The sequence below is a fragment of the Macaca nemestrina genome, chromosome 3, assembly GCF_043159975.1.
Source record: "Macaca nemestrina isolate mMacNem1 chromosome 3, mMacNem.hap1, whole genome shotgun sequence".
In the NCBI taxonomy this organism is placed as follows: domain Eukaryota; kingdom Metazoa; phylum Chordata; class Mammalia; order Primates; family Cercopithecidae; genus Macaca; species Macaca nemestrina.
The window spans coordinates 138,681,119-138,708,408 of NC_092127.1; the positions used below are offsets into that span (position 1 = coordinate 138,681,119).

The window sequence follows — 27,290 nt, forward strand, 5'->3', positions numbered from 1 at the left end:
TTAGGACAAAGAAAGACAACTTTTATAATCAATCACTTGTTTTTAAGGATGACACTTAAAGAAATTACAAAATTTCTTGCCAGGCATGGTGGTTCATGCCTGTCATCCCAGCACTTTGGCTAGCGAATCATCTGAGGTCACTTGGTTCTAATGAATAGAATCAGAATTGGTGGTGGCTGACTTCCAAAACTAGGTCACAAAAGACACTGTGGGTTTCTCCTTGCTCTCCTGAATTGCTCACTATAGGAAGCCCACTGTCACGTCCTGAGGAAGCCCTATGAAAATGTCCCTTTGTGGCTGGACAAATATCAGCACTTGGAGAGTCTGAGGTAGGAGGACTGCTTGAGCCCAGGAGTTGGAGACCAGCCTGGACAACAGTGGGACCCCATCTCTACAAAAAAATAAATAAATAAATTAGCCGGGCATGGTGGCACATATCTGTAGTCCCAGCTACTTGGGAGGCTGAAGTAGGAGGATTACTTGAGCCCAGGAGTTTGAGGCTGCAGTGACCTATGATCATGCCACTGTACTCCAGCCTGAGTGACAAAGTGAAATCCTGTCTCCAAAAAAGGAGTAAATAAAGCTGAAAAAAAGAAAAAACAGTTCCTCAGTTCCTTTGTTGAGGAACTGAGATCTTCTACCAAGAGCCAGAGAGGAACTGAGGCTTGTTGTCAAGTCGTCTGAGTGAGCCATGGTGGGAGTGGATTTTCCTGCCCCAGCTAAGCCACCCCCAAATTCCTAACCCATAGAAACTGTGAAGTCAGCTGGGCATGGTGGCTCACATCTGTAATCCCAGCACTTTGGGAGGCTGAGGCGGGCAGATCACTGGAGGTCAGGAGTTCGAGACCAGCCTGGCCAACGTGGTGAAACTCTGTCTCTACTAAAAATATAAAAATTAGCTGGGTGTGGTGGCGGGTGCCTGTAATCCCAGCTGCTCGAGAGGCTGAGGCAGGAGAATTGCTTGAACTCAGGAGATGGGAGGTTGCAGTGAGCCAAGATTGTACCACTGTACTCCAGCCTGGGTGACAGAGTGAGACTCTGTCTCAAAAAAACAAAACCCAAACAAACAAAAAAAAGAAACTGTGAAATAATTTTTATTGCTTTATGCCACTAAGTTTTGAGGTAATTTGGTATGTGGCAAATAGATCATTAATATAGATTTGTTTGGGAACATAAGTGTAGTGCTACCATAACACATGCCTAAAAATGTATTGCTTTGGAACTGGTAGTAGGGGGAAACTGTAATAATTTTGAGCAGAATGTTAGTGAGAGCCTAAAGTTCTTAACAGACTATTAGTAGAAGTCTGATGGTCCCTCGAGAAACAAACCATCCTGAGAAAAAAAGTCTGATGGTCTTGAAGGAGACTGCCAGCAGTAGCCATTGCCACTTCAGAAGTGAGAATGTTACTGGAAACTGGAAGTAAGAGGTTCCTTTGTTATGTAGTGCCAGAATGTTAAACATGATCACCTAGAGTAATGAAGAACACAGAAAAATGTACCTAAGGAACTAGGTACTCTAGCTAGGTCTCCAAGCAAAATGTCGAAGTTGCTACCTGGCTTCTTGCTGCTTATAGTAAAATATGAGAGGAAAGATAGAAGCTAGAGCAAGGACTGTTAAAAAGGATCCAGAAATGGTTTTGAAAATCCTAGGCCCAAAGTATACATGGGAACTTAGTTTATCATCGATGTGGCATTGTTTATATGTGGAGATATCTGCAACATAGGTAATTGATAAAGAATTAGTAGCTAGAACATCTAAAGATCTCCTATGTTTTTATTACTAAAAAAAAGGGAAACAAAAGGCTATAAAAAAGAGGAAAACCCAAATGAACATCAAAATGTGAAGTTACTTCAACCTCTCTAGTAATCAATGAAATGCAAATTAAACCATGATACCATTTCATAAAGACTGTCTGAAGTTTCAAAGTCTAACATCTTGTTGACATGGATGTAGTAAAATACAAACTTACATGAGTTACTGATGAGAATATAGTGTAATTCAGTATTGCCTAGTAAAGCTGAAGAATTGCAGACCCTGCAAACCCAGTGATTTCATTTTCAGTTTTCTGAATTTCTTTTTACTTTTTTTTTTTGAGACAAAATCTTGCTATCGCCCAGGCTGGAGTGCCATGGCGCGATCTCGGCTCACTCAACCTCTGCCTCCCAAGTTCAAGCAATTCTCCAGCCTCAGCCTCCTGAGAAGCTGGGATTACAGGTGTGCACTGCCACACCTGGCTAATTTTTTTGCATTTTTAGTAGAGACAGGGTTTCACCATGTTGGCCAGGCTGGTCTCAAACTCCTGACCTCAAGTGACCCGTCTGCCTCGGCCTCCCAAAGTGCTGCGATTACAGGTGTGAGCCACTGCGCCCAGCCCATTTTCAGTTTTCTATCTAAACTTTGTTTAAAGAAAAAACTCTAAGACCATGAACCCTAGAAGACATGTTCAAAGATGCTTACTGCAGCAAGGTTTTAATTAAATTAATTAATTAGTTAATTTTTTTGAGAGTGAGTCTCACTCTGTCACCCAGGCTGGAGTGCAGTGGTACGATCTCAGCTCACTGCAACCTCCCCCTCCTGCCTTCAAGTGATTCTCCTGCCTCAGCCTCCCAAGTATCTGGGATGTGCTATAGGCATGTGCCACCATGCCTGGTTAATTTTTGTATTTCTTAGTAGAGACAGGGTTTCACCATGTTGGCCAGGCTGATCTCAAACTCTTGACCTCAGGTGATCTGCCTCCCTCAGCCTCCCAAAGTGTTGAGATATAGGTGTGAGCCACTGCACCCAGCCTGCAAGGTTTTTAAATAGCAAAAAAGTGGAAAACAACCTGTTTTTTGGTGGAATGATAAATTGTGGATGTATGAATAAACAATGGAAACTATACAATTGAAATGAATCTTCATCTATCAAGAATCTAATGTTACATAGCAAAATAATTTATACAATGATACTGCTTATGTAAAAATTTATATACACACACAAATACACATGTGAAAGGAAAAATAACTACAGGAATGATAGGCATCAACTTCTAGATAAGGATTATCCCTGAGAAGGGGGGAAATGGCTGAGTGGGACATAGTTATATTCTTAATGTTCATCAACTTCTAGATAAGGGTTATCCCTGAGAAGAGGGGGGGAAATGGCTGAGACATAGTTATACTCTTAATATTCTAGTTTTTTTTTTTTAAAAAGCAAAATATTAACACTGAATAAAACTGGGAGATGAACATGTTTCATTATTTTCTATATTTTCTGTATGTTTTTTAAAAATCACAAAATGATAAAATATTTAAAAGATTTAAGTATCCTTAAAACAAGATGTTCTGTTGAACACCATTTATTCTTAGTTTCCATGTAATTCTTTTCAACTTCCCCTTTTGTAACATTTCCCAGAATTAGGCTTTCCATTTTGTTCTTAATTTTCTTTTCCTCTTTGGCCAAATTTCTTTTAAAAACATCTCTGATAGTAACTTAGATATTAGGAATATCAAGTATACCAAAATTGGATCTTATTAAGATGGAACTAGAAGTATTTGAGATATTAAAAAATTCTTAGTAGAAATGTTTGATAAGCAACATTACAAAATATTTAAATGTAAAGGAGTTCATGGCCATGAGGAGCTGTAAAAAAATTTTTTTAAATGTAAAGGAAAAAATCCAATCAGTTATATTCCCATACCCCAAACCTAGCAACTACTTTCATATGCATATTTTATTTATGAAATTGTAGTTATATGAAGCACCATTATTTTACGTACCTTGAAGAAAAATTCACTGCCATTTAAATTATGATACAATGCTTTCTTACCAGAATTTAAAAATGTATATGTATTGAAAGAGTTTTCTTAAGTTTTTTGTCAAAATTATTTGAAAATCATGTATCTACTCTTGTACGTTTTTAAAAAGTGAAATAAATTAAAGTATTGCTTAAGCTTCTTTGCATTCAGTATTAGATTCTCCCGAATCACTGTTTGACTACAGATACCCATGTTTTCCCACACCATACCACTTTTCTGTGCCATTAAGAATCTTGGCTGATGCGGTGGCTCGCGCCTGTAATCCCAGCCCTTTGGGAGGCCAAGGAGGGTGGATCACTAGAGGTCAGGAGTTCGAGACTAGCCTGGCCAACATGGCGAAACCCTGTCTCTACTAAAAATACAAAAAACTAGCTGGGCGTGGTGGTGCGTGCCTGTAATCTCAGCTACTTGGGAGACTGAGGCATGAGAATCACTTGAACCTGGGAGGCGGAGGTTGCAGTGACCTGAGATCGTGTCACTGCACTCCAGCCTGGGTGACAGAGTGAGACTCCGTATCAAAAAAAAAAAAAAAAAAAGAGAATCCTACTGCTGGCCAGACACGGTGGCTCCCACCTGTAATCTCTGCACTTTGGGAAGCCAAGGTGGGAGGATCACTTGAGGTCAGAAGTTTGAGACCAGCCTGGGCAACATAGCGAGACCCTGCCTCTATTAAAAATAAATTTTTAGAAATGATTAAGAGCCAGGCATACCGGCCTGGGCCTGTGGAGGATCTCGAGCCTAAGAGTTCAATGCTGCAGTGGGTTCTGACTGTACCACTGCACTCTGGCCTAGGTGACAGAGCAAAACCCTGTCTCTAAAAGAAAAAAATAAAAGTCTTAGTGATGCTGCATTTCTTAAAAGTTCTCCACTCACAAACGAGGTTTCAAGGTGTTTGTAATGTTTCTTAATCTAAGTGCTGGTTACAGGAATGTATTCAGCTTGTGAAAATTCACTGAGTTTAAGTACACTTGATGGTACTTGTACTCGTCTTTATATGTCGATAAAGAGTTTGGAATTTTTTTAAAATTCCAGTTTTTTTTTTCTGGAATTTTCGTAGAGACTACTAATTCCCATTCTGCAAGTTTTGATGTTAGTCCCTGCTTCATGTTAGCAGATGTCAACTGAAAATATCAGACCAGGTTTGTGAATGTGCAGGCAATGACAACTACATCAAGACTGTTGTTGTCTGGCTGCAAACATTTTTAAACATATCTCAATTTTAGAGATTAAAAGTGTAAAGAAATTGTCTTAAAACCATTTGATCATTTTATTTATTTAGAGACAGGGTCTCACGCTGTCACCCAGGCTAAACTACAGTGGCTTGAACTTTACTGAATGCAGCCTTCACCTCCAGGGCTCAAGCGATCCTCCTGCTTCAGCCTCCTGAGTAGCTGGTATGGCAAGCATGCACCATCACACCTGGCTAATTTTTACAAGGTCTCACCATTTTGCACAGGCTTCTTTATCATTTTATACTCTGCTTTTGAAAATAATAGTGGCCAGGCACAGTGGCTCATGCCTACAATCCCAGCACTTTGGGAGGCTGAGAAGGGTGGATCACTTGAGGTGAGGAGTTTGAGACCAGCCTGGTCAACATGGTGAAACCCTGTCTCTACTAAAAATGCAAAAATTAGCTGGGTGTGGTGGCGGGCCCCTGTAATCCCAGCTACTCAGGAGGCTGAGGCAGGAGAATTGCTTGAACCCAGGAGGCAGAGGGTGCAGTGAGCTGAGACTGCACCAGTACTCTCCAGCCTGGGCTAGAAAAGAACAAGGTGATCTGCCCGCCTTGGCAGAAAAGAACAGCAACAGCCTGTTTTGAAAAGAACAAAAAACACTGTAAACACTGGAAATGTTTACAATGGGAAATGCTTATTATAATAATGGCTGCATAATACTCTCATGTGGATAAATGATAGTTTTATTCAACCATCTTCACACTGGGATTGGACTGACAAAACATGAAAGCAGAATGTGCAGAAGGAAATAAGTTTACTACATAAGAAATGGTCTATACAAATATCAGCTTATGCTATTTAAGGAGTACAGAATTAGCTGTGCTCTCTGCTCTTATTTGCATTTGTAAACACGTGCAGACCAAAGACTCTGCTAGGACTGGAAAGGTTATTTCTAGAGCCATGACCTTGTAAGAGACAAAGCTACAAGTCATTGTCCTACCTTCTTATTAATATTTAAGATCTTTTAAAAAATCTCATAAAGTACATTTCAAAAGAACATAAGCAATTCATGAAAGACTATCACTTGGTAGAACTATATTATCTATATACAGTTTTAAAAGGTGTTATCTAAAATAGCTTAAAGAACAGAATATTCTGAGTAAACATTCTAGTTAAAATGGAGTTGCAATGCAAGTCTATATAGAGTGCATTTTCAAAGGACTAGACTATGAAGAAATAACATTTATATTAACCATGGTCACTTGCTGAGATCACATAGCTAATATATCACCATTCTGGATTTATATACCACTTTTATACATTATGAGCCTGGACAAAGTTAAGTTCATCCCTGAATGGCTTCATTCTCTATGTTGACAAAATTTGAGACTAAATAGCTCACGTTCAGACACTGATGACTTCTTCAAAGTAGAAGTCACCTTGCAAGCTCACCTACGCTCTGCTGATGCATTCACCCTTCTGAGAATCTCATCTTCAAACAGGTAGCAAACAAAATATTCTCAAGAGAAGATTTGGAAAATAATAAAAGGAATCAGATAGAAATAAGATACTATGGGATTAAAGAAATAAAAGTTCAGAACACGCGTTTATAAACCACATACTACATCTTTCTGTCTTGCATGTAAGAAAGGCTAGTTAAGAGGGTGAGTGCACAGTAGAAGAACAGAAGTCACAACACAGAATGGACTTTGGCCTCTTGGTATCTAAGTTGAGTGGGAAAATCTAGAGGAAGGATGAAACTTCCAGGCACCATCACAATTCACACAATAAAGCTGTGAAAACTTGCTATTTCAAATTTTTTTCACTTTCTGGATCCACACACACGAGGAGACACCCAGTTCAAAAATGCGAAAAGAAGAAGGAGCAGTTTCAGGTCTAAAATATACAAATTTGCATCAAATACTTCCCGAGAAACACTGAAGTTGCTGGGGCTTGACTCTGGTGGCTTGACTAATCTCTCAACAGCAATCTGGGGCATTTTAGGGACAGTCTTTAAGTCTCATTGAAATAAAACTGAAGTTGAATGCAGAAAGTGAACAGAAGAAACTGGAAAGGAAATAAAAACACCGGTTTTAGAAATCGCTTTCTAGGCCGGGCGCAGTGGCTCACACCTGTAATCCCAGCACTTTGGGAGGCTGAGGCGGGTGGATCACCTCAGGTTGGAAGAAATCCTGTCTCTACTAAAACAAAAATACAAAATTAGCTGGGCATGGCGGTGCATGCCTATAATCCCGCTGCTCGGGAGGCTGAGGCAGGAGAATCGCTTGAACCCGGGAGGCGGAGGTTGCGGTGAGCCGAGATTGTGCCATTGCACTCCAGCCTTGGCAACAAGAGTAGAAACTCCGTCTCGAAAAAAAAAAAAAAAAACGAAATTGCTTTCAGAGTGCAGAAAATTGCCCTTTACTCTAACTCGAGGTAACATCTACCACAACATTATCTAAGAAATCTGAAACAAAAGGCACCAAACTATTTCCAAATGCAAAAATTTGCATGCAAACAGACTGTCCCCTGAAATGGATGCAGCATGCCTGTGGAACGTAGAACACCACACACCACTCCACACACAATGGTACCTATTTGGCATTAGAAACCTTTTATTGAGACAAGGTAAACAGTGGGCTGAAAATACTACAGGCTGAAGGAAGGCTGAGGAAACCAGTATGAAGGCAGCTGAAATGATGAACTAAATACATTCCAAAGGTACTATTTATACTTAAGGCAGTTTTAAAAGTGAGGTCTTAACCAAAAAGCCTTTACACAGCATTCAAAAAAAAAGAGGGGGTCACTTAAATCTTTTGGATTGACTAAAAGAGCTAAATTATGTACCAAAGTCTGTACAGCAGGGGCCTGTTTTCACAGGAAAGCCTATGTACAAGTAAGAACCTCTTACTCTTGTAACATTGTCCTGTTTTGTTTTATTTTATAAGAATATATAACTCCTATCTCCACAGAGTTGGTCCATAAGGCCTCAGTGACCTCATAAAAATATGGAGCTACCTCTACTAGAGAACTATTTACACTGCACTGTAAATACACATATGTGTGTCCACCCCCACAGCTAAGCTGTCAATGCCTTAAATGAAGGGGTTACAGCTCATTCGTTTTATATCTACGGTGACAATTAATAGGCACTCAATACTTTTTTTTTGCATGAATGATAAATGAAATGATTTTACATTACCACCACTATTTACATTAACATTCCCACCATTAGCCGTCTCCAAAGTAAAAACACCAAATTGCTGCCACATATTCAGCAGTTTTCACAATACAGTGAGTCTGGACTTTTTAATGTAAACAAACATGCTTGATTTACCAATTTTCAGAGTAATAACACAAACTTAGCATTCTTCTTGGAATGGAAAACTTGCTGGGAAGTTACTTCATTCTTTTCCTCTTTTTCAAAAGTGCATCTCTTAGTGCCAACTGTAAAATAAAAAAGTATTGAAACATTATAACTCTTGGGAACCCCATTATACAAATTTGGTTACATGAAAGTTTACTAAAAAGGAATCACCAAGTCAATACACCATCCTGAAAAACTACAAATGAAAAAAAATTCCAAAACAGATCAAATCTATATATACTGAGGATGGGGCATATTACTGCTAGGAAATATGCAAAGCTCTTGACTGCTGTTCCCAACTCATGGAGGCATAAACTCAAAACAGGAGCAGCTACCGAATGCAGAGACTACAGTATCCCTGTCTTCAGGGATAATAAATAATACTTATTTGGTCTATATGGCTCTTAATATTTTGGAGTTGTGGATGGGATACATTGTCTAAATTAAAAGTAACAGGAAGACAGATTTTTCTTCATAATCAATCACCTTTTCCAATTCCACATATATTCCACTAAAGATGGCATATGGCATGTATGGATCATTCAAAGACTTTAAAATGGCATTCAGCACTTGTGCAGATTTATGATAACTCTATCAATATACAATCTGAAACAAAGAAAAGTGTTACCTTATTTACTGATTTTCAAATGGGTTTGTTTTATGCAATAAACAAAGAAAATGTTCTAAGTAAATGCTAACACTAACCCTTTATAATGGTTCAAACATGAAGATAATAACTCAGAAATTGAAGCCCTGACAACTGTAGCTTATGGCAAAATATTCTAGTTAATACAGGTTCTAATTTTTAACTTAATTATTTTGTGTTGGAAGTATGTAAACTGAACATGAAGAATGAAAGCAGTGAACTGTATGAGACTCAATCTAGGCTTTCATCCCCTGGAGTTCGTCTCTAACCAAAGAGGTTGGGTTCTTCAAGATCCCCAGGGTAGAACTAGAAGGTGAAGAATTTAAGATCTAGAGAAAAAGAAGACTGAAGGATCAGTGTCTGAAGCGAACCTACAAAAGTCCTTATAAAGTTTTACATTTCCCAAAAGAAAACAAATATAATATTAAAGATGATCAAAAATAAACCAAAATTAAAGTTAACCAAGACGAATGTATACATCTTAAGTTTGTGATGGATACTATTCCATTAATTCCCAAGCACTATTCTTTGTCCTAGAAACTTTTAAAAATCTCTAGCTTTTATTTAATTTTTATTTTAAAATTCTAGCTTAAATTTTAACAAGATAAACCTAAAACAGTTTTGGGGTAGAAGTTACCTAGCTCTACATACAAATGTTCAAACTTTTTGGATTTTATGATTTCCAGTTGACTCCTTGCCTTTAGCTCACACCTGGGTCTTGGTATGTCTTTGCAGAAAAGCAGAATAGCTGGGATACTTAAGGCAGAACAAAAATCTGTAAGTTCATTTCAACTTAATTTGGCTAAGGAGGTATTTTCCAGATTCATCTAATTGTGTCTTATTTTTATCATCTGCAAAATTGGTTTAATCACAGTAACTGCAGAAACTATTGTACACTGATTAAACAAGTTAATAAATGGAAAACCCTGGAACAGTGAAGTCTCATGCTAAGAACTAAATGTGTTAGCTAATGTTGGTTATGGGAATTTATGCCCACTCATTAAGCTTTGTGGCAAAGCACAGTCTACTCTCACACATATTTCAGTTCCTTCCCCTTCAAATGCCACCAATTGAAGAAAAGGAAAGGTATACCCCCCTTTTCTTCTTTTATCTTTCTACAGGCTTTACTGCAAGATCCTCCTCTCCTTCCCTATCCTATGCTTTACTTCCCTCTTCTAGTCTCATCCCAGTCACCTCTTCATATTCTAACAATTTACAGTAAGACCTCACGTACACTTTCAAGCCATGTAAGATCCCTCTATTTAAGACACTGAAATATCACCAAGGGATAGAGGGCGAGGTGTGAAGTGTGATGCTCCTTTCTCACAGGGCCCTTGGGGTCACGGGCAGCTTTGGGGATGCTCTGTAACTGTTCTGTCCAATAGGGTAGCCACTAACTGCATGTGACTACTGAGCATTTGAAATTGGCTAGTCCAAATTGAGATGTGCTGCAGCGTAAAAGACATGCTGATTTCAATTAGCTCAAAAACAAAAATGTAAAATATTGCACTCATAATTTTTATATGTTGAACTACATGTTGAAACGATACCATTTTAGATATACTGGGTTAAATAAGATATATTGTTACAATTTCCTCTTTTTTACTTTTTTATTTTTAAGTGATATATGTGGTTCATATTTTATTTCTATTGAACAGTACTGGTCTAAAGGAGAGAACAGAGAAAATCAGGAACTTAAAGTTATGTTTATATTGAAGAGATCTTGAAGAAAATACAGGGCAAAGAAACACACAAAGAAATTATGATTAATATCAGGTTCCAAATGGCAAGAAAATTGGAGAACAAGAAAAAACATTCTTGAACCAACAGGTGCATATGTCCAATGAAATCTTAATTTACTCTCAAAAATATTCTTCAGTCTTTGAGAGTTATTTTATGACTTGAGATGCTTGCAAGGAACAAAGCTGGGCTTCCCCATCATGCCAGAAAAGGCATGCTAAAAAACAAAGGAAGTTGGGGTGGGGGCAGTCCTAACTAAAATGTAACAAGCTCACAGAAACCTCATAATGAAACACAGCCTACCAACAGGGTAATTAATATTTCCTCAACCCTGAAATGTTAGTAAGGGCCAGTGAAGGACAGACTAATGGATTTAAGTCAATCCTATTATAATTTTAGGAGAATGTGGCAAAATTTAGAGTACTTAAAATCCTAAGTGGCACCTTTCCTTTCACCTCAATTTCAACAGCTTCTATGAAAAATGCTGTCATTATTTATATGATGTTGCTGAGCACAATTTAGAACTAGAGTCAACAGGGAGAGCTAAATGGTACCTTAATTCAGTGAATACTGACTTGGAACCCACAGATACAGCACTGCCCTAGAGGGCTGGTGGTTACATTCAGTGCTGGCAGGCTGATCCTTGGCTAGCTATTTAGGAACACTGGTTCACAATATGACAGTTTACCCAGAGCTGATATCCTGGCAATTTTTCAGAATGACATTTAGATACACTGCTAACTGCCAGGAGAGAAAGATACAAAAGTATAAACTTATTTTATCACAATGAATTACTGAAATAAACAAGCTGCCTAAGCAGCATGGGGATTACCATTCAAAGGCCATGAATGGATAAAATGTAATCTCAAAGCCTGTAAACATTAGGGCTTTCAAAAGGGCACACACAGGAAGGATCATGCCAACACAAACCTATTTATTTTGCTATGCTTTTCTGAAACTGTTTCTGAGATATTACCACATAGAATTATTGGTTTTTGAAAAGTACCCACGCCTATAATCCTAGCACTATGGGAGGCTGAGGTGGGCAGACTGCTTGAGTCTAGCAGTTCAAAACCAGACTGGGCAACATGGAAAAATCCCATCTCTACAAAAAAGACAAAAATTAGCCGGGTGTGGTGGCAGACACCTGTAGTCCCAGCTACTTGGAGGGCTGAGGTGGGAGGATCACTTGTAGGGAGACCCTCTGAAACTATTGCTAAGGAATAAAAGATGAAATGCTCCTGATTATTGTAAATACAAAATTGCATGCAGGACTGTTTAAAGACAATGCCAGGTTGGGCTGCCAGAATGAGCCAACAGTACATGATGTGCTTCCCCTTGCAGAGAGCCTATAAACGGATGTGCAGTCAGGAAGGTTTCACATCACCAAGATTCCTATCCCAGAAAAGCAGATGTTCATAGCTCTGGGAATGGAATGCGACCCTTGTGGGGAGCCTATAAACGGACGCGTGAGGGGCACCTGTTCATATGGATAAGATATGGTTATAAATGCCCTTATCTTGCCACGGCTCTTCTAGGTCTCTTTAGGGTTAAGGCATACTCCCTTCTGAGAATTTGTGGTCTAACTGGTTGTCGAGCTTCACGTACTGTTTCTATTGATTGTTTGCAACCAGCTTTTACTGCAACTGTCACTGCTGATTAATATCTTGCTAAACACAGGTTCTGGATAGACTGTTTTAAGGCTCTGTCAGAAACTGCTGACGCACACACTATATTGTAAATTCTTATCTCTGTATACTGCATTTCTGCATACAGATGTTATGTTAAAGAATTACATCATCCCCATGTGACCATCTCACCTCATAATCAAATGACCCTAAATCCCTCACTAACCTACCCCCGCCCTCACTAAACTTAATAATAAATGCTGGTATATCCAGTGCATTGGCAGCATCGCAGGACCAGAAGGCGGTGACCCCCTGGACCCAACTTTCACTATCTTGTGTGAGTCTTTTATTTCTCGACCTGCCGATCCACCTGGGAAGAAAGAAAGAGCCCCGCTGCACTGCGGGCTGTAGGCCAGATCCCGCAATAATCACTGGAGCCTGGGAGGTCAAGGCTGCAGTGAGCCGCGAGGCTGCAGGGAGCTGTGACTGCACCACTGCACTCCAGCCTGGGTAGCAGAGTGAGAGCCTGTCTCAAAAAACCAGGCATAAAATTGGCGCTAAAAAGTTATTTAATTAATTTTGATACATTTCACAGATCAAATGTCAGAGAATTTTAGCATGGGAAGGAACCTCATGGATGATCTAGCTTGCATTTCTTTACTTATACTGGAGGAAAATGGATTCCCCTCTGGTCCCACAGCTGAGTCTCAATCAAGTCAGGTCTGGGACTTACATGCCCTGACTGCTTCTCACCTCTCCATGCTCTCCAACAATGCTCCCATTAACCACAAGGCACACACAATAATGCCCAGCCTTCAGAAGGCGCAAGTCCGTCTCAAATGTAAAGCTGTCTTAGAATTACAGTACTGTTCTTGCCACCCAAGCTTCAAGTGGAACTCACCTGTTTTTCTCGGAAGGAACGCTTATGTTTTGACCGGACATTCTGGCTATACCGCATCATCATAAAGTTCTTCTGTTTTTTCTTCTCTTTATTTGTCGAACTAGAAAATGGATTCATTTTGGTTTTCTTCCTCGCAAATTCTTTTCGGTCTGTCTTTCCAGCCTACCAGAACAAAAAGTTTGATATTTCTTCTTCAGCAACATACTTTAGGAGTCATCTAATCAACATTAATGTCTCCTCTGTGTCAGAAGCTCTAGTAGGTGCCAAAATGGACAGGACACAGTCTTTGCTCCTTGGGACCAAGAAATGGCCATGCAGTATTATAACGGAGCAAGGGGAGCTCGGAAGAAGAAAAGTCATAATTTAGCCTGGTGAGGTCAGGAGAACTTCCTAGAAAGGGAGACAGGTAGACTTTTTTTTTTTTTTGGCAGGATGAAGGCATTCATGGTAAGGGAAAGGAGGGGAAAGACAGAGCATTTCTGGAAGAAAGGACAGTGCACACAAAGGTGTGGAGGATAAAGGACATGTGGAAGACAGAGGACGAGGTGGAACTAGGATGGGATGGTGTCTCGAACAAGTGGAGACACAGAAAATGATGTTGGAAATATAGGCAGGACACAATCATGAGCAGCCACAGCACTAGTCACAGGCAGACTTCAACTGGCTCTGGCTTTTCACTGGTGACTGTAAACACACTCCTACTTTTCTCTTAGCTTTGATAAATATAGTGGCTTCCCAACACTACAGACATGTCATACTGCCTTCCTGTGCTCTCTACCTTGTTTTGAGTGGTGGTTACATGGCTACATACAGTTGTCAAAACTCATCTAACTGGCTGGTCGCAGTGGCTCATGCCTATACTCCTAGCACTTTGGGAGGCTGAGGTGGGTGGATCACATGAGGCCAGGAGTTTGAGATCAGCCTGGCCAACATGGCGAAACCTTGACTCTACTAAAAATACAAAAATTAGCTAGGCGTGGTAGCGGGCACCTGTTACCCCAGCTACCTGGGAGGCTGAAGCAGGAGAATCGCTTGAACCCAGGAGGCAGAGGTTGCAGCGAGCCGAGACTGCGCCACTGCACTACAGCCTGGGTGACAGACAGAGAGACTCTGTCTCAAAAAACAAACAAACAAACATATGAACAAAACCAAACAAAAAACAAAACCAAACAAAATCCCTCATCTAACTGAACACCTAATATCTGTGCATTTTAATTTCTGTGTTAATTATACCTTTATTTGAAACATTTTTAAAAACTGCCATTCTGTGGCTATACAAGTTCTGGCTTATGTTTCATTTTATTTGCTTTCTGTTTAAAAAACTAGGAATGATATGCTCACTCACCATTGCAGTTGCTAGTCTTGTCTCTTTGTCAGACTTTGGCTTTTTATGAAGGCGTTCAATGTCCCGAAGAGAAAGTAATTCACCCCTGGGATGAGGGAAAAAGAACACATGAAGCAAGAATGGAATTCTGTTTCCTGATGCTTTCCATTACCACATGAGCTGACTGAAGTACTAAAGTGGATGTGCCATTTTACCTGGGCTCTTCATCACTGTCTATTTCAATGTATTTCCTCTTCTGGGATTTCCCAGGGGCAGCATCAAGTTCTTTTCTCATTTGGGCCATGCGGATTTTCTGGAAGTCTTCCTGAGTTAAAACTCGGCTGGTGCTGACGGCTGCAGCTTTGGCTTTCCGCTCCTCCATGGGCATGCTATTCAGCTTCTTGGACTTGAAACCACATAAGGGCTTAAATGGCTACCAGCTCAAGTGAGAGCTCAGCCATTTAAATTGTAGCCTCCCAACAAGGCCCAGAATAAATTACATCTTAATAAACATCAGGGTGTAAGATGAAATTTTCAGACTTACGATTTCTTGCTGTTCTTCATCGGAAGAGTGTTGCACATCAATCCATTCACCATCAGCATCCTCCTCCTCCTCACTGAGACTGGTACTTTCCCATCCATCTGCATGAAAAAAGCAAACTCACTATTGCTACTTTATGTTGCATATTCAATATAAGGTTGAGATCAAGCAAGCAACAGAAAAGTAAGGTAATCAACCTTGAACAGATACACTATTAACCAACAACTGAGCAATATTTATTGTTAAATAAGCCACATGCATTTATTTAGTTAATCTAAGGAATAGGAAATATGCACTGACCAAGTATCTACCATGAGTCAAAACCTTACAATCACTCTAACCCTCATGACTCCACAGAAAAGGAACAGATGCTCAGGGTTAAGTAACATGCCCCAAGTCACACTGCTAAAAAGGCATCCTACACTGAAATCATGAAAATCATGTCTGCCTTTAGGGTCATGTTCTTTCAACTAAACCAACTGTGTCCATCAAAACTGCACTTGTACATTTATCTTGGCCGCGCAGCAAGCATCTAACTTGTCCTATGTGTGTTACCCATGTATGAGAATCTAGTTACAGTCATTCCGAGAACTGAGGTAGAAGATTTGGGATGTTAAAGAACATTGAAGACACCTCAATAAAAAGGTATCAGGCTTCTTAATGGAGCCACCACAGTTTTAAGTTTTCTAAATCACAGACACCGCAATCTTTCTGTGACTCCCTATGATCTTTAAGACAACGTGCCAGCTCTTTTGTCTGGCACATACATAACCACGTATGAAAAGGTCTCCAAACTATCTCAAGCCTCCTGTCTTGCTACGTCCCACCTTGTATCCTACATTCTAATAGTTCTCTAAATCCTTCAGGACTTTGCTCACACTTTGCCAGGAAAGTCTCTGCTATTCTAGCATTCCTTGCCAAATACCTGGCTCATCAGTCACCATCTCTCCAAAGCCCTTAAAAAAAAAAAAAAAAAAAAACACTCCCGAGGTGGACCTGACTGCTCTCCTGCCCTTATGCCCCCCACCCACTCCAATCATAAATCCTGTTAACATTTCATTCTTCAGCTCTTTGGAAGCCCTCCAGAGCAGATATAATATCATTCATCTTTGCACTGGCAGTGGCTGGCTCACAGCAAATGAAGGCTTTGCTGAAATAGGCTGGGTGCAGTCGCTCACGCCTGTAATCCCAGCACTTTGGAGGCCAACATGGGAGGATCACTTGAGGTCAGGGCCTGGCCAATATGGTGAAACCCCATCTCTACTAAAAATTAAAAAATCAGCCAGGCATGGCTGCACATGCCTGTAATCCCAGCTACTCAAGATGCTGAGACAGGAGGATTGCTTGAACCTGGGAGATGGAGGCTGCAGTGAGCTGAGATCGTACCACTGCACTCCAGCCTGGGCAAGAGTGAGACTCCGTCATGGAAAAAAAAAAAAAAAAAAAAAAGATTTGCTGAGTAATGAATGATTCAAAGAATAAAGGACTCTGGAAATTAGAATGGAGTTTCCCGAGTATTTTCCCACAAATTTAACACACATTGTCCTTCAACAAGGAGAGGTTTGGAAGATTCCTCTAAGGGCTAACCCTCTTAATTTTTTCTAGGCAACAAACCCAAGATCATCGTCTTTCTCAAGCACCAAACAGCATGCCCTTGGATGAGGGGCAGCCACCCTGAAGGTCGTGAAAAGGCATTTCCTATGCTAGAACGTAAGCTCTGCAAGAGGAGGAACCATGCTCAATTGATCCCTAATACTTCTAACAGTGCGTGGCACATAGTCATTGCTCAATAAATATCTGCTGAATGAATGTTCAAACAGTATACAATTTAAAGGTCTGCACAGACACTGCAGGAGTGTTTTGCCCAAAACAAGGGTGCAATAAAAATCAACCTTCATCATTTTCAGCATTCTCTTCTTTCTCAACTTCCAGAACTTCTGCTCCTGGAATGTAATCTTTAGCATCTAATTCTCCATATTCTTGCACTCTTGCTTCCATGGAGGCCTCTGTAGGCTTACCCTAAAGGAAAAGAAATTGTTTATAATAAGTTACTTAGATCATAAAACCTTAATCATGAAAGGTAGTCTCTGAAATTATGAATTTATTGTATTTATTTATTTGAAGACGGTCTTGCTCTGTTGCCCAGACTGGAGTGCAGTGGTCTGATCTCAGCTCACTACAATCTCTGCCTCCTGGGCTCAAGGGATCCTCCCACCTCAGCCTCCTTAGTAGTTGGGACTATAGGCGCGAACCACCATACCCAGCTAACAAAATTATGAATTTAAAAGGGAACACTATAAAAAATGGTGGTAACCAAATGACAGAAACAGTTTGCTTATGTCTCAGATCAAAATAAATCCCTAGCCAGCAATCTGTCCACTATTTTCTTGCTGTTTTTTGATCCAGATCAAGACATTGGTAGTTATTAAAGAGCAACTGCTCCAATTTTTTAAGCCTTGAAAAACGTCATCTCTCTTTCTGTTACATACATGCATCCCTCCTCCCTTCCAACTTGAAAGAGGTAGTATCTGGCTGTGGAATAGCCTGTTCACAATACTGGCATCAGTTACTGACTGATCTCTGAGATTCCAATCTGTTAATAACATTAAAAGCTTTCAAGCTGAAACAGCCTGCTCGGTCTTCAAGACTCAGTCATCATCAGTGAATATGTCCCAACTACAAAATATTCAGGGCCATGGTACTTGATTCCAAGCTTAAAGAATACAACCGTGTGCATCATGAACATGTAATCATAACAGAAGCATCATAAGTACTAAAATTCTAATTGTAGGAAATTTCTCTCAGTTTGTGAGACCATAACCTTTAGACCAACAGAAGCCTGCTTTACCTACCCGGAATTTCTTCTGCAGCATCTGAGGATTCAGTGTTCGGAAGAGCTGAATCAAAGTTCTAGCAGACATCATTACATCTGTAAAATAATACTTTTAATTAGAAATTCTGGCCCAAAGAGTACAATGAGGTAAAAAGGAGTCACACTGTACTCTTTGGTGTGTAGAGAGTCACATGCAGCTTACTCTTATCCTTGTGTGTTTTATACTGAGCCAGGTCTTGGAGAAGTTCTTCAGTCATGGCCAGAGGACATCGAGCTGTTATCTCTTTTATAGCATTGATTCTAGAAAAAGAAAAAGTTTAAAAAAGCCTGAACAGCAATTTTTTTCATGATTCAACATAGAAGATTTCCTAAAAAGATTAACTCAAAAGGAAAACACACTGGGTTTTATATAGCTTAGGTCTCTAAAACTGCAGCATGTTAGAGAATGTGAGGTAGGCAGCCTTAAGAGGGCTTTTATTACAGTTACTGCCATTTCCTCTATTAGTGGAATAAGGAACAGTGTCGGGCTCGCTAAATCAGAGCAGCATGTACTTTCTAACTCTAAGAAGAGATGCGACTAGCTCAAATAAGAAAGGTTAAGGTCTTTAGGGCTATTATCCTGCAATATTTTCCAAGGAAAATAAAAAGCTGCTGTTCAGCATATCACTTACTTATCGGGACAGATTAGACAATCCTTAAACCAGTGATTATACTCATTAAATGTTTTTAAATTAATTAACCAAAAGGGCTACTAAATTGCCCTAGGAAAAAAGAGTGCTTCAATAATAAATCACTTGTTCCAGGGTTCTATGGTTTGAATACTGCCCCCAAAACTCAGGTCGAAATTTAACTGCCACTGTAATGGTATTAAGAAGACAGACTCTTAAGAGGTGATTAGGCCTAATGTTGTTATCTTGGGAGAAGGTCCCTTATCGCCAGTGAGTTATAAAAAAATGAGTTTGGCCCTCTGTTGGCTCTTGTGCTCTCTTTCCCTTGTGCCCTCTCCCAATGATGCAGCAAGGAGGCCCCCACCAGATGCCAAACAGACATCAGTGCCATGCCCTTGGACTTCCCAGCTCCAGAACTAGGAGCCAAATACATTTCTTTTATTAGCAGTACAAAACCAACTGAGTTCAGGGTGGGAGATCAGATTGCCAATCAATCATTCATCTGTACAAGTAAAACTGCTAAAAAACAAAAATGCTAATTAGAAGGACAAGTATCTTTTCTCTGGCTCCCTTCTCAAAATTCTGACCAATAAAAAAATTACCAAGCCTCCCAAAAAGACTGAAATATATTTTAAACCAATTTTCTAGAGGTGACACTACCAGCTACAATCTTACATCTTGGTAACTTATAGCAAATCTAGTCCATTAAACACATGTCTTCTGCCTCCAACCAGATTCTACATACCCTACTGTCATGACTTCTCCAGAGTTCTTGTCGGTAACAAAATTGTTTGCCACAGTCATAAGCAATGACTGAATAATCTGAATTGGAAACAAAAAAGAGAAGGGTGCTGGTTAAATGTCTGCATACACAAACACTTGAGGATGAAAGGACAATAGATTATTCACAGTGGAAAACTAAGCCCTCCACCTTCAGTTTAGGAGTTGGAAGTAACCAAGATTAAGGAAGACAGATAAAAACACTCCACTTAGGAATTCAGTGTTCTTCTTGGCTATCCTCAGACTAAATCAAAGAAAGGAATTACAAGTTTTAAAAAATAATCTCTATAAATTTACTAATATTCTTGACCTCCCCTAGTTATACAAAATTTCCTTATTAAAGAAAATCACAATTCTAAACAACTTGTCGGAAAGAAACTTCACTTTTTATGAGCTGTACAACTGAACTTCTGTATAGATCTCCTTAAGAATTAGTGTCTCTTGTACCTATTAAAAAAAGAAAACGGTGAGGGAAGAGGGGACAGTAACCCTCGTGGGAAAAATGACCCTGAAGTACCTAACAGTAACACTATCATCCATGCCCTAGGTCCAGAAGTCAGGTTACAAGTTCTCACCTCTGGGGGTACTAGGTGATGAGACGCTTGTGCAGCAAACAGAAGGATCTTTGTTACTTCTGAAAACATAAGAGAACGGAAAGGTCATGGTGAGTGTATCACCCTGACTCTGAGGATCACGGCAAACATGGCAAGCACGTTCTAGTCTAAATGGCATTGCTGCTTATTCCAACTGGAGCACTCAATCCCCAGATATCTGCTTGGCTCACCCCCTCACTTTCTTCAGGTCCCTGTTCAACAGCTGCCTTATCAAAAAGTCTCTCCTGACCAATCTAAAACACAACCCATCCCGACACTCCCTGTTGTCCTTACCCTGCTTCCTTTTCCTTCTTCAAAACACTTATTTTTACCTGTACATATTATATATAGCACTGTCTACATCTCCCTCAGATATAAGCCATTAGGGTAAGGACCTTGTTTTACGCTTACTGTGGAATTCATAGTGTCTTAATGCAGTGCCTGGCATAAAAATCATTAAATAAATACTTGCTGAATGAATGCACACACACACACACACACACACACACTCTCTCTCTCTCTCTCTTCAAAGGGGCAGCATAGCATAGGTAACGAACAAGGCCACTGGCAAAAGAAGTGAGGTGAATCCTGATTTGCCATTTATTTGCTGAGTGACTGTAGTCTTTTTTTTCCCTTTCTTTGTATACCTCACAGGATTAATGTGAGGATTAGACAAAATGATGTATGTAAGGCACTTAGCACAGTGCTTGGTCCATGTTAGATGCCGAATAAATGTTAGTTTCCTCCCTACTTTGGTTCAGGTTCAAAGACAAGTACAATCATCTCCTTTCCTACTTTAGTGTTGTTTTTCATCGAGAATGCATGCGAGGTCAATGTGAGCAGTAAAATCAAATCCTAGTATCTATTACAAAGATGCAATAAAAAGTCAATTTTTTTTTTTTTTTTTTTTTAGTGATTTTTTTTTTTTTTTTTTTTTTTTTTTTTTTTTTTGAGACGGAGTCTCGCTCTGTTGCCCAGGCTGGAGTGCAGTGGCCGGATCTCGGCTCACTGCAAGCTCTGCCTCCCGGGTTCACGCCATTCTCCTGCCTCAGCCTCCCCAGTAGCTGGGACTACAGGCGCCCGCCACCTCGCCCGGCTAGTTTTTTGTATTTTTTAGTAGAGACGGGGTTTCACCGTGTCAGCCAGGATGGTCTCGATCTCCTGACCTCGTGATCCGCCCGCCTCGGCCTCCCAAAGTGCTGGGATTACAGGCTTGAGCCACCGCGCCCGGCCAAAAGTCAATTTTTTAACAAAGAATTTTCCATGAGCATTTACAGTATTACAAGAAGTCTTGCTTTGATAAACCAATTTGTTGTTTTCTTTTCTTTTATTTTTTTTGAGACAGAATTTTGCTCTGTCACCCAGGCTGGAGTGCAGTGGCACAATCTCGGCTCACAGCAACCTCCGCCTCCTGGGTTCAAGCGAGTCTCCTGTCTCAGCCTCCCAAGTAGCTGGGATTACAGGTGCCCGCCACCACACCCGGCTAATTTTTGTATTTTCAGTAGAGATGAGGTTTCACCATATTGGCCAGACTGGTCTTGAACTCCTGACCTCAGGTAATCTACCCACCTTGACCTTCTGAAGTGCTGGGATTATAGGCCTGAGCCACTGTGCCCGGCAGTTGTTGTTGTTTTAAAAAACAATGGTTTCTTCAAGTTGAGGATAACGACAAACCCATGGCAAACTCTAGAAAGAAAACAAGGGCTTCTCTCCACTTCTCTAATGTAGAGCACACTGCACTCCTGTCTTTAGTGATTCCAGAACAAAAAACTCTGCATGTTTATTCTATTACCAAGGCCACCAAGGAAACATGGCAAGTGGAGGCTTACCTCTTTGGTGGGGCTGCAGAAACCTTTGCAAAAAGGGATAGAAATTGAAGAGGAAGAGCTGTGGAGAGAAAACCGACTTTAATACTGATGCAACTGACACTATGGAGTTCCATTTCTTCTCAATGCAAATATATCACCAAGCTCAACTAATTGGTGAACACTTTTGTTTTTTTCTCAGTAAGCAATCATGCCCTAGGATGATTCAATATGCTGTATTAACCAAGGCTAGGAACTCTCTCAAATGAGGCTATGCTGCTATCCTCATTATGTAAAGGCGGAAACAAGTATATGCAGAGTGAACTAGGGGAAGGAGAGGTAAACAAAATGTAACATTCTTCTACTTTTAAAACTGGTGTGGCTGCAGAAACTAACTTTTTGGTGTTCTAAGGAGAGGGGGTTATAGGAAGGAACAGCACTGATACCAAGGCTCCAAAACAACAGACAAGATCGGAATTCAAATCTGAATGGCACCGAGTATAATTTAATCAGCAAAGCTCACTTCTGGTTATATTCTTGTACACTACCAGTCCAACCACACGGAAGGAGTTACTCTGTGCACCATAATTCAGAGGGAAAACTAACACTCTGAAGTCCATCTAAACAAAGGTGACCAAGGTTATTAAGGAAATGGTAATGTTTAACTTCAAGATGAGAAACTGGAAATAAACTGGTCTTTTTCAAGGTTCATCAGTTAGGTGGGAATAAACTAATTTTTTCTATTTTAGCCACAGAGCAAAAGTAGGATGGCCACTGAGAAGTTGTAGGGAAGACTTTGGTTGAGCATAATCATGGATGTTCAATTGTAGTCAGTTGTGAAACTCCGGTATAATTTCCCTGGAATCATGCTTAAATCACAGATCACTTTTGCTTTCCTATAGAGCTTAAATTCAGTTTGAATGAAATTGCTGCACAAATGTAACAAGAACTGATCCTACACTGGGACTACAGCCATGGAGAAAAAGCAATGTAGTCGTAAAATGTTAACAGGTTTTTCTCAGAGAAAGGACGCAACTACTTTCACTCGTGTACTTTCATTTTCAACTCGATATATGTCTATATTGTTTGAAGTGTTTTTCTTTTCTTTTCTTTTTGTTTTTTTTTTAAATTGATGTTCAGAGCAGCACCAGTCACAAGATCAAAATGATAAGGAAAAATCTTAATGTCATTTCTTCATGGCTTAAATTTCTGGGTATCTCTTTTTCTACAATGGCATCTAGTCTAACAGTATATGTAAAGTTCCCATATATATACCACTAAGGAGCTCTTGCAACTAACATTTGCAAACACAACAATTTTGTACTAGAGGGATCTGGGAGTCAGGAAAGCCAAGAAGGGTTAAACAAACAGTGAGATGTAGTAAGTCAATTAAAATATGTGCATTATACTGGCTCAAGAAAATGTGTATGTGCAACAAAGTGAACAAAAAGAAAGTAAAAAAGCAGAACAGGCTGGGTGCAGTGGCTCACGCCTGTAATCCCAGCACTTTGGGAGGCCGAGGTGGGCAGATCACAAGGTCAGGAGTTCGAGACCAGCCTGGCCAATATGGTGAAACCCTGTCTCTACTAAAAATACAAAAAAACTAGCCGGGTGTGGTGGCGTGCGCCTGTAGTCCCAGCTACTTGGGAAGCTGAGGCAGGAGACTCACTTGAACCCAGGAGGTGGATGTTGCAGTGAGCCGAGATTGTGCCACTGCACTCCAGCCTGGGCAACAGAGGGAGAGTCTGTCTCAAAAAAAAAAAAGAAAAAGAAAAAAAAAAAAAAAAAAACAGAGAATAAAGTAGTCTGTCCATAAATGGAATATATGTACAAATTAACATCTACATTACTGCAAAGAAAATGAAGTGATTAGTCATTTTCAGAGATGTTATTCTTCTGTAAATTTTATGTGTTTAAATGTATGAGGGATAAAATTAAGCCACTGCTCTACCTAATGGCTTTTCTTTTACCATGGTAAATTCTACTTCAAATATTCACCAAGAGAAACATAATATAATTCAAACCTCATGAATTCCCACCAATCTGGAGATGAGGTTCATGAGCATCATCTTTACTTCAAACCTCTCCTTACAGCACTCAAGCTGCTTTAGTAGTTTTTCTGCAAAATCTGGCAAGGAGAGGATGAAAGAAGTACATTGTGAGTCCATGGTCTATATGACATTTATGTAACAGGCATAAGAAAAGGCAGTAGTTAGATCAGTGAATAGTTTGACAAACAGGTGAATATATCAATATATATAATGGTGCCCAAAGTTAAATCTTAACAATTCCCAAGTTTTTTAGTATCAACATTTAGAGTGACTGTTTGACAGGTGCTCGCTTCACTTAACAGTTCTCCAGAGCCTTGCTTCTTAAAGGGGTAGTCCACAGACCAGCAGCTGCTGGTCCACCTGGGAGGCTTGCTGGAAATGCAGAAGCTCAGGCCCCACCTCCCCAGGTGATCCGTATCTACAGGCAAGTTTGAGAAACACCGATCTATAGCAGGGGTCAGCAAATCTTGCCATACATTAGAGTACTGAGAGCCCCAATGCCCAGCTACACCCCATACCAACTAAATTAGATTCTCTGGGGATAACAGGACCCAAGCATCAGCAGTTTTTATAAATTCGCCAGGTGAGACCAATGTGTGGCCTAGTTTGAGAACTAGTGTTCTCGAACAAGGTTTCCCATATTTTTGGTTTCCACAGACTAGCGTTTTTTTTTTGTTTGTTTGTTTTTTAAAAAAAGGACCAACAAAAGACTGCCAGTTTATTTGGTCAAGTACAATACCCTATTACAATTGTGTTGTTAAAAACATGAATCTCAGAAAGACCTGTTTTTCCATATTTTTCTTGTTCTGTGATAGACTGGGAATCATTGCTTTAGAAGATGATTTTGTAGGTTACAACCAACTAGTAACAACTAAGCATTTATTGACTGTTAAATGCCAGGGATCTTATATTCCCTGAAAACCCCAAAGGCAGGAAATAAAATAGGCAAAGGAAAGGCCAACAAGGATCTTGGGAGTCATAATTACATACCTTGGGGATCATGAATCAAGTGAATGGCTGAAAAGTTAAACACCTCTGGTTTTTTCTTCTTTTTTTGTTTCTGAAAGGGAGAAGAAATACATTTTCAGTCTGAGTTACAGTGATGATGCCCTTAGAACTTAATGCGCTAATAAGGCTGTTATAAGTCCATTAGACTCCTTAAAAAGAAAAAAAACTTTGTTCTAAAAACATTTTCAACTAGAAGAATTAAAGTTGGTTTTTGCCTTTTAAGATTAAATGTGGGGAATGTGTTCCAACCATTAGCACCTATGAGACTTACAGGAATTAGGAAATGCAAACATTAATAATATGGGTTTGGCTCTGTGTCCCCACCCAAATTTTATCTCAAACTGTAATCTCTGCATGTCGAGGGAGGGACCTGGAGGGAGGGACCTGGTGGGAGGTTATTGGATCATAGGGGCAGTTTTCCCCATGCTATTCTCATGATAGTGAGTTCTCACAAGATCTGATGGTTTAAAAGTATTTGGCAGATCCCCTGTAGTGCTCTCTCTCTCTCCTGCAACCATGTAAGACAAGCCTTGCTTCCCCTTTGCCTTTCGCCATGATTGTAAGTTTCCTGAGGCCTCCCCCACCATGCAGAACTGAGTCAATGAAACCTCTTTCCTTGATAAATTACCCAGCCTCAGGCTGTTCTTTATAGCAGTGTGAAAACGAACTAATAAAATTAATAAACACATAAGGGCAAAATTAATGACTTTCAAAATAATTACAAAAATATTGAATGTACTGCATTTATGTACTCTTCTGACAAAACGTGTCTAGAAAAGATACCATAATACAAGCCACCTTGATCAGAATAAGTAAAAAGTGAATTTAATTAAACTAATTTATCCAAGTCACCGATTTTGCTAGAGCTGAATACATTTATTCATCTAAAATATTAGTGCTGAAAAATTCATCACACATTTCTAAGTTTTCTGAAAATGGTACTCTGATTTTAAATTCTTAAAAGCTCTGGCTAAAAACAACATATTCTTCACTCCTATTTCATTTTCCAGATACAAGTCCCACCTTGAGCACTTTCATTGCCTTTTCCAACTTTTTCTTGTTTTTGGAACTTTTCTTCCCTGTAGCATATTGTACTAGCAGGTCTCTTGCTGTTGGTCCATCATCCTAAAGAAGAAATTACTTTGTAAAATTTGTAAATAAGGAAAATCTGCACAGAATGAAAGAGTAAACCTTTCAGTCCCTTCTTGGTTCTTATACTCTTTGCACACAGCTATTAAAAATGAATACTACTTTTAGGCTAGGCGCGGTGGCTCATGCCTGTAATCCCAGCGCTTTGGGAGGCCAAGGTGGGTGGATCACTTGAGGCCAGGAGTTTGAGACCAGCCCGGCCAACATAGCAAAACTGTGTCTCTACTAAAAACACAAATACTTAGCTGGGCTTGGTGGCGCACACCTGTAATCCTAACTACTCAGGAGGCTGAGGGAGGAACATCACTTGAGCCCGGAAGCGGGAAGTTACAGTGAGCTGAGATCATGCCAATGCACTCCAGCCTGTCTCATAAAAAAAAAGAAAAAAAAAAAAAAAAAAACCAAACCAAAACAAAACAAAAAAAATCAGTGGAAAAAATATGCCTATGTGTGCACAAACAGGTACATACAAAGATTTTCACTGCAGCACTAATTGTTTTTTTATTTTTTGAGATGAAGTCTCATTCTGGCACCCAGGTTGGAGTGCAATGGCGTGCTCTCAGTTCACTGCAACCTCCACCTTCCAGGTTAAAGCGATTCTCCTGCCTCAGCCTCCCAAGTAGCTGGGATTACAGGTGCACACCACCATGTCTGGCAAATTTTTGTATTTTTAGTAGAGACAGGTTTCACCATGTTGGCCAGGATGGTCTTGTACTCCTGACCTCAAGTGATCTGCCCACCTCAACCTCCCAAATTGCTGGGATTACAGGTGTGAGCCATTGCACCCAGCCCTCATTTTTCCTTTAAAAACTGTTGTCGGGCAACCCACTCGGGTCCCCTTCCACGCTGTGGAAGCTTTGTTCTTTCGTTCTTCACAATAAACCTTGCTACCACTCACTGTTTAGGTCCGTGCCATCTTTAAGAGTTGTAATACTCACTGTGAAGGTCCGTGGCTCCAAAACGAAAAACAAAGCAAAACAAAACAAAACAAAAACTGTTTTCTTCCTTTACAAATATGTACATAGTTTACTACGGCATATGTATTCCCACTGCCCTATTCTGAAATAAGTATCATTTGCTTTTAGAGAGTTTCTCTCTTTTTGTTATTTAGGTTGCCATTTACAGTAAAAATATATACACTGTTTAAAAGATGTTATCACATATTCCAGTACTTTGGTTACCAAAATACTAAAATGGGGAAGAATAATTTTTTTTTTTTAGAAATTATTATTTTAATATTTCATGCCATCATGAATCTTGATTTTTTTCTTCCTCAAAAATAT

At 39.8% G+C, this 27,290-nt stretch overlaps 1 protein-coding gene across 5 annotated transcripts in view; it reads right to left on the reverse strand.

Moving 5' to 3' along the window:
- Positions 1-5,696: 5,696 nt before the first annotated feature.
- LOC105477268 (SDA1 domain containing 1) overlaps positions 5,697-27,290 on the reverse strand; it is a 40,123-nt gene continuing 18,529 nt past the window's right edge. For all 5 annotated transcript variants that reach the window (XM_011733698.3, XM_011733703.3, XM_011733702.3 and 2 more), the window contains exons 9-22: positions 25,882-25,983; positions 24,841-24,910; positions 23,824-23,927; positions 21,824-21,881; positions 19,977-20,035; positions 19,367-19,443; positions 18,156-18,253; positions 17,973-18,049; positions 17,013-17,139; positions 15,124-15,221; positions 14,795-14,985; positions 14,601-14,685; positions 13,256-13,417; positions 5,697-8,420 (exon numbers count right to left, since the gene is read on the reverse strand). In XM_011733698.3, the coding sequence (XP_011732000.2) occupies positions 8,373-8,420; positions 13,256-13,417; positions 14,601-14,685; positions 14,795-14,985; positions 15,124-15,221; positions 17,013-17,139; positions 17,973-18,049; positions 18,156-18,253; positions 19,367-19,443; positions 19,977-20,035; positions 21,824-21,881; positions 23,824-23,927; positions 24,841-24,910; positions 25,882-25,983 (1,356 nt within the window). In that variant the 3' untranslated portion in view covers positions 5,697-8,372. The remainder of the gene's footprint in view (positions 8,421-13,255; positions 13,418-14,600; positions 14,686-14,794; positions 14,986-15,123; positions 15,222-17,012; positions 17,140-17,972; positions 18,050-18,155; positions 18,254-19,366; positions 19,444-19,976; positions 20,036-21,823; positions 21,882-23,823; positions 23,928-24,840; positions 24,911-25,881; positions 25,984-27,290) is intronic.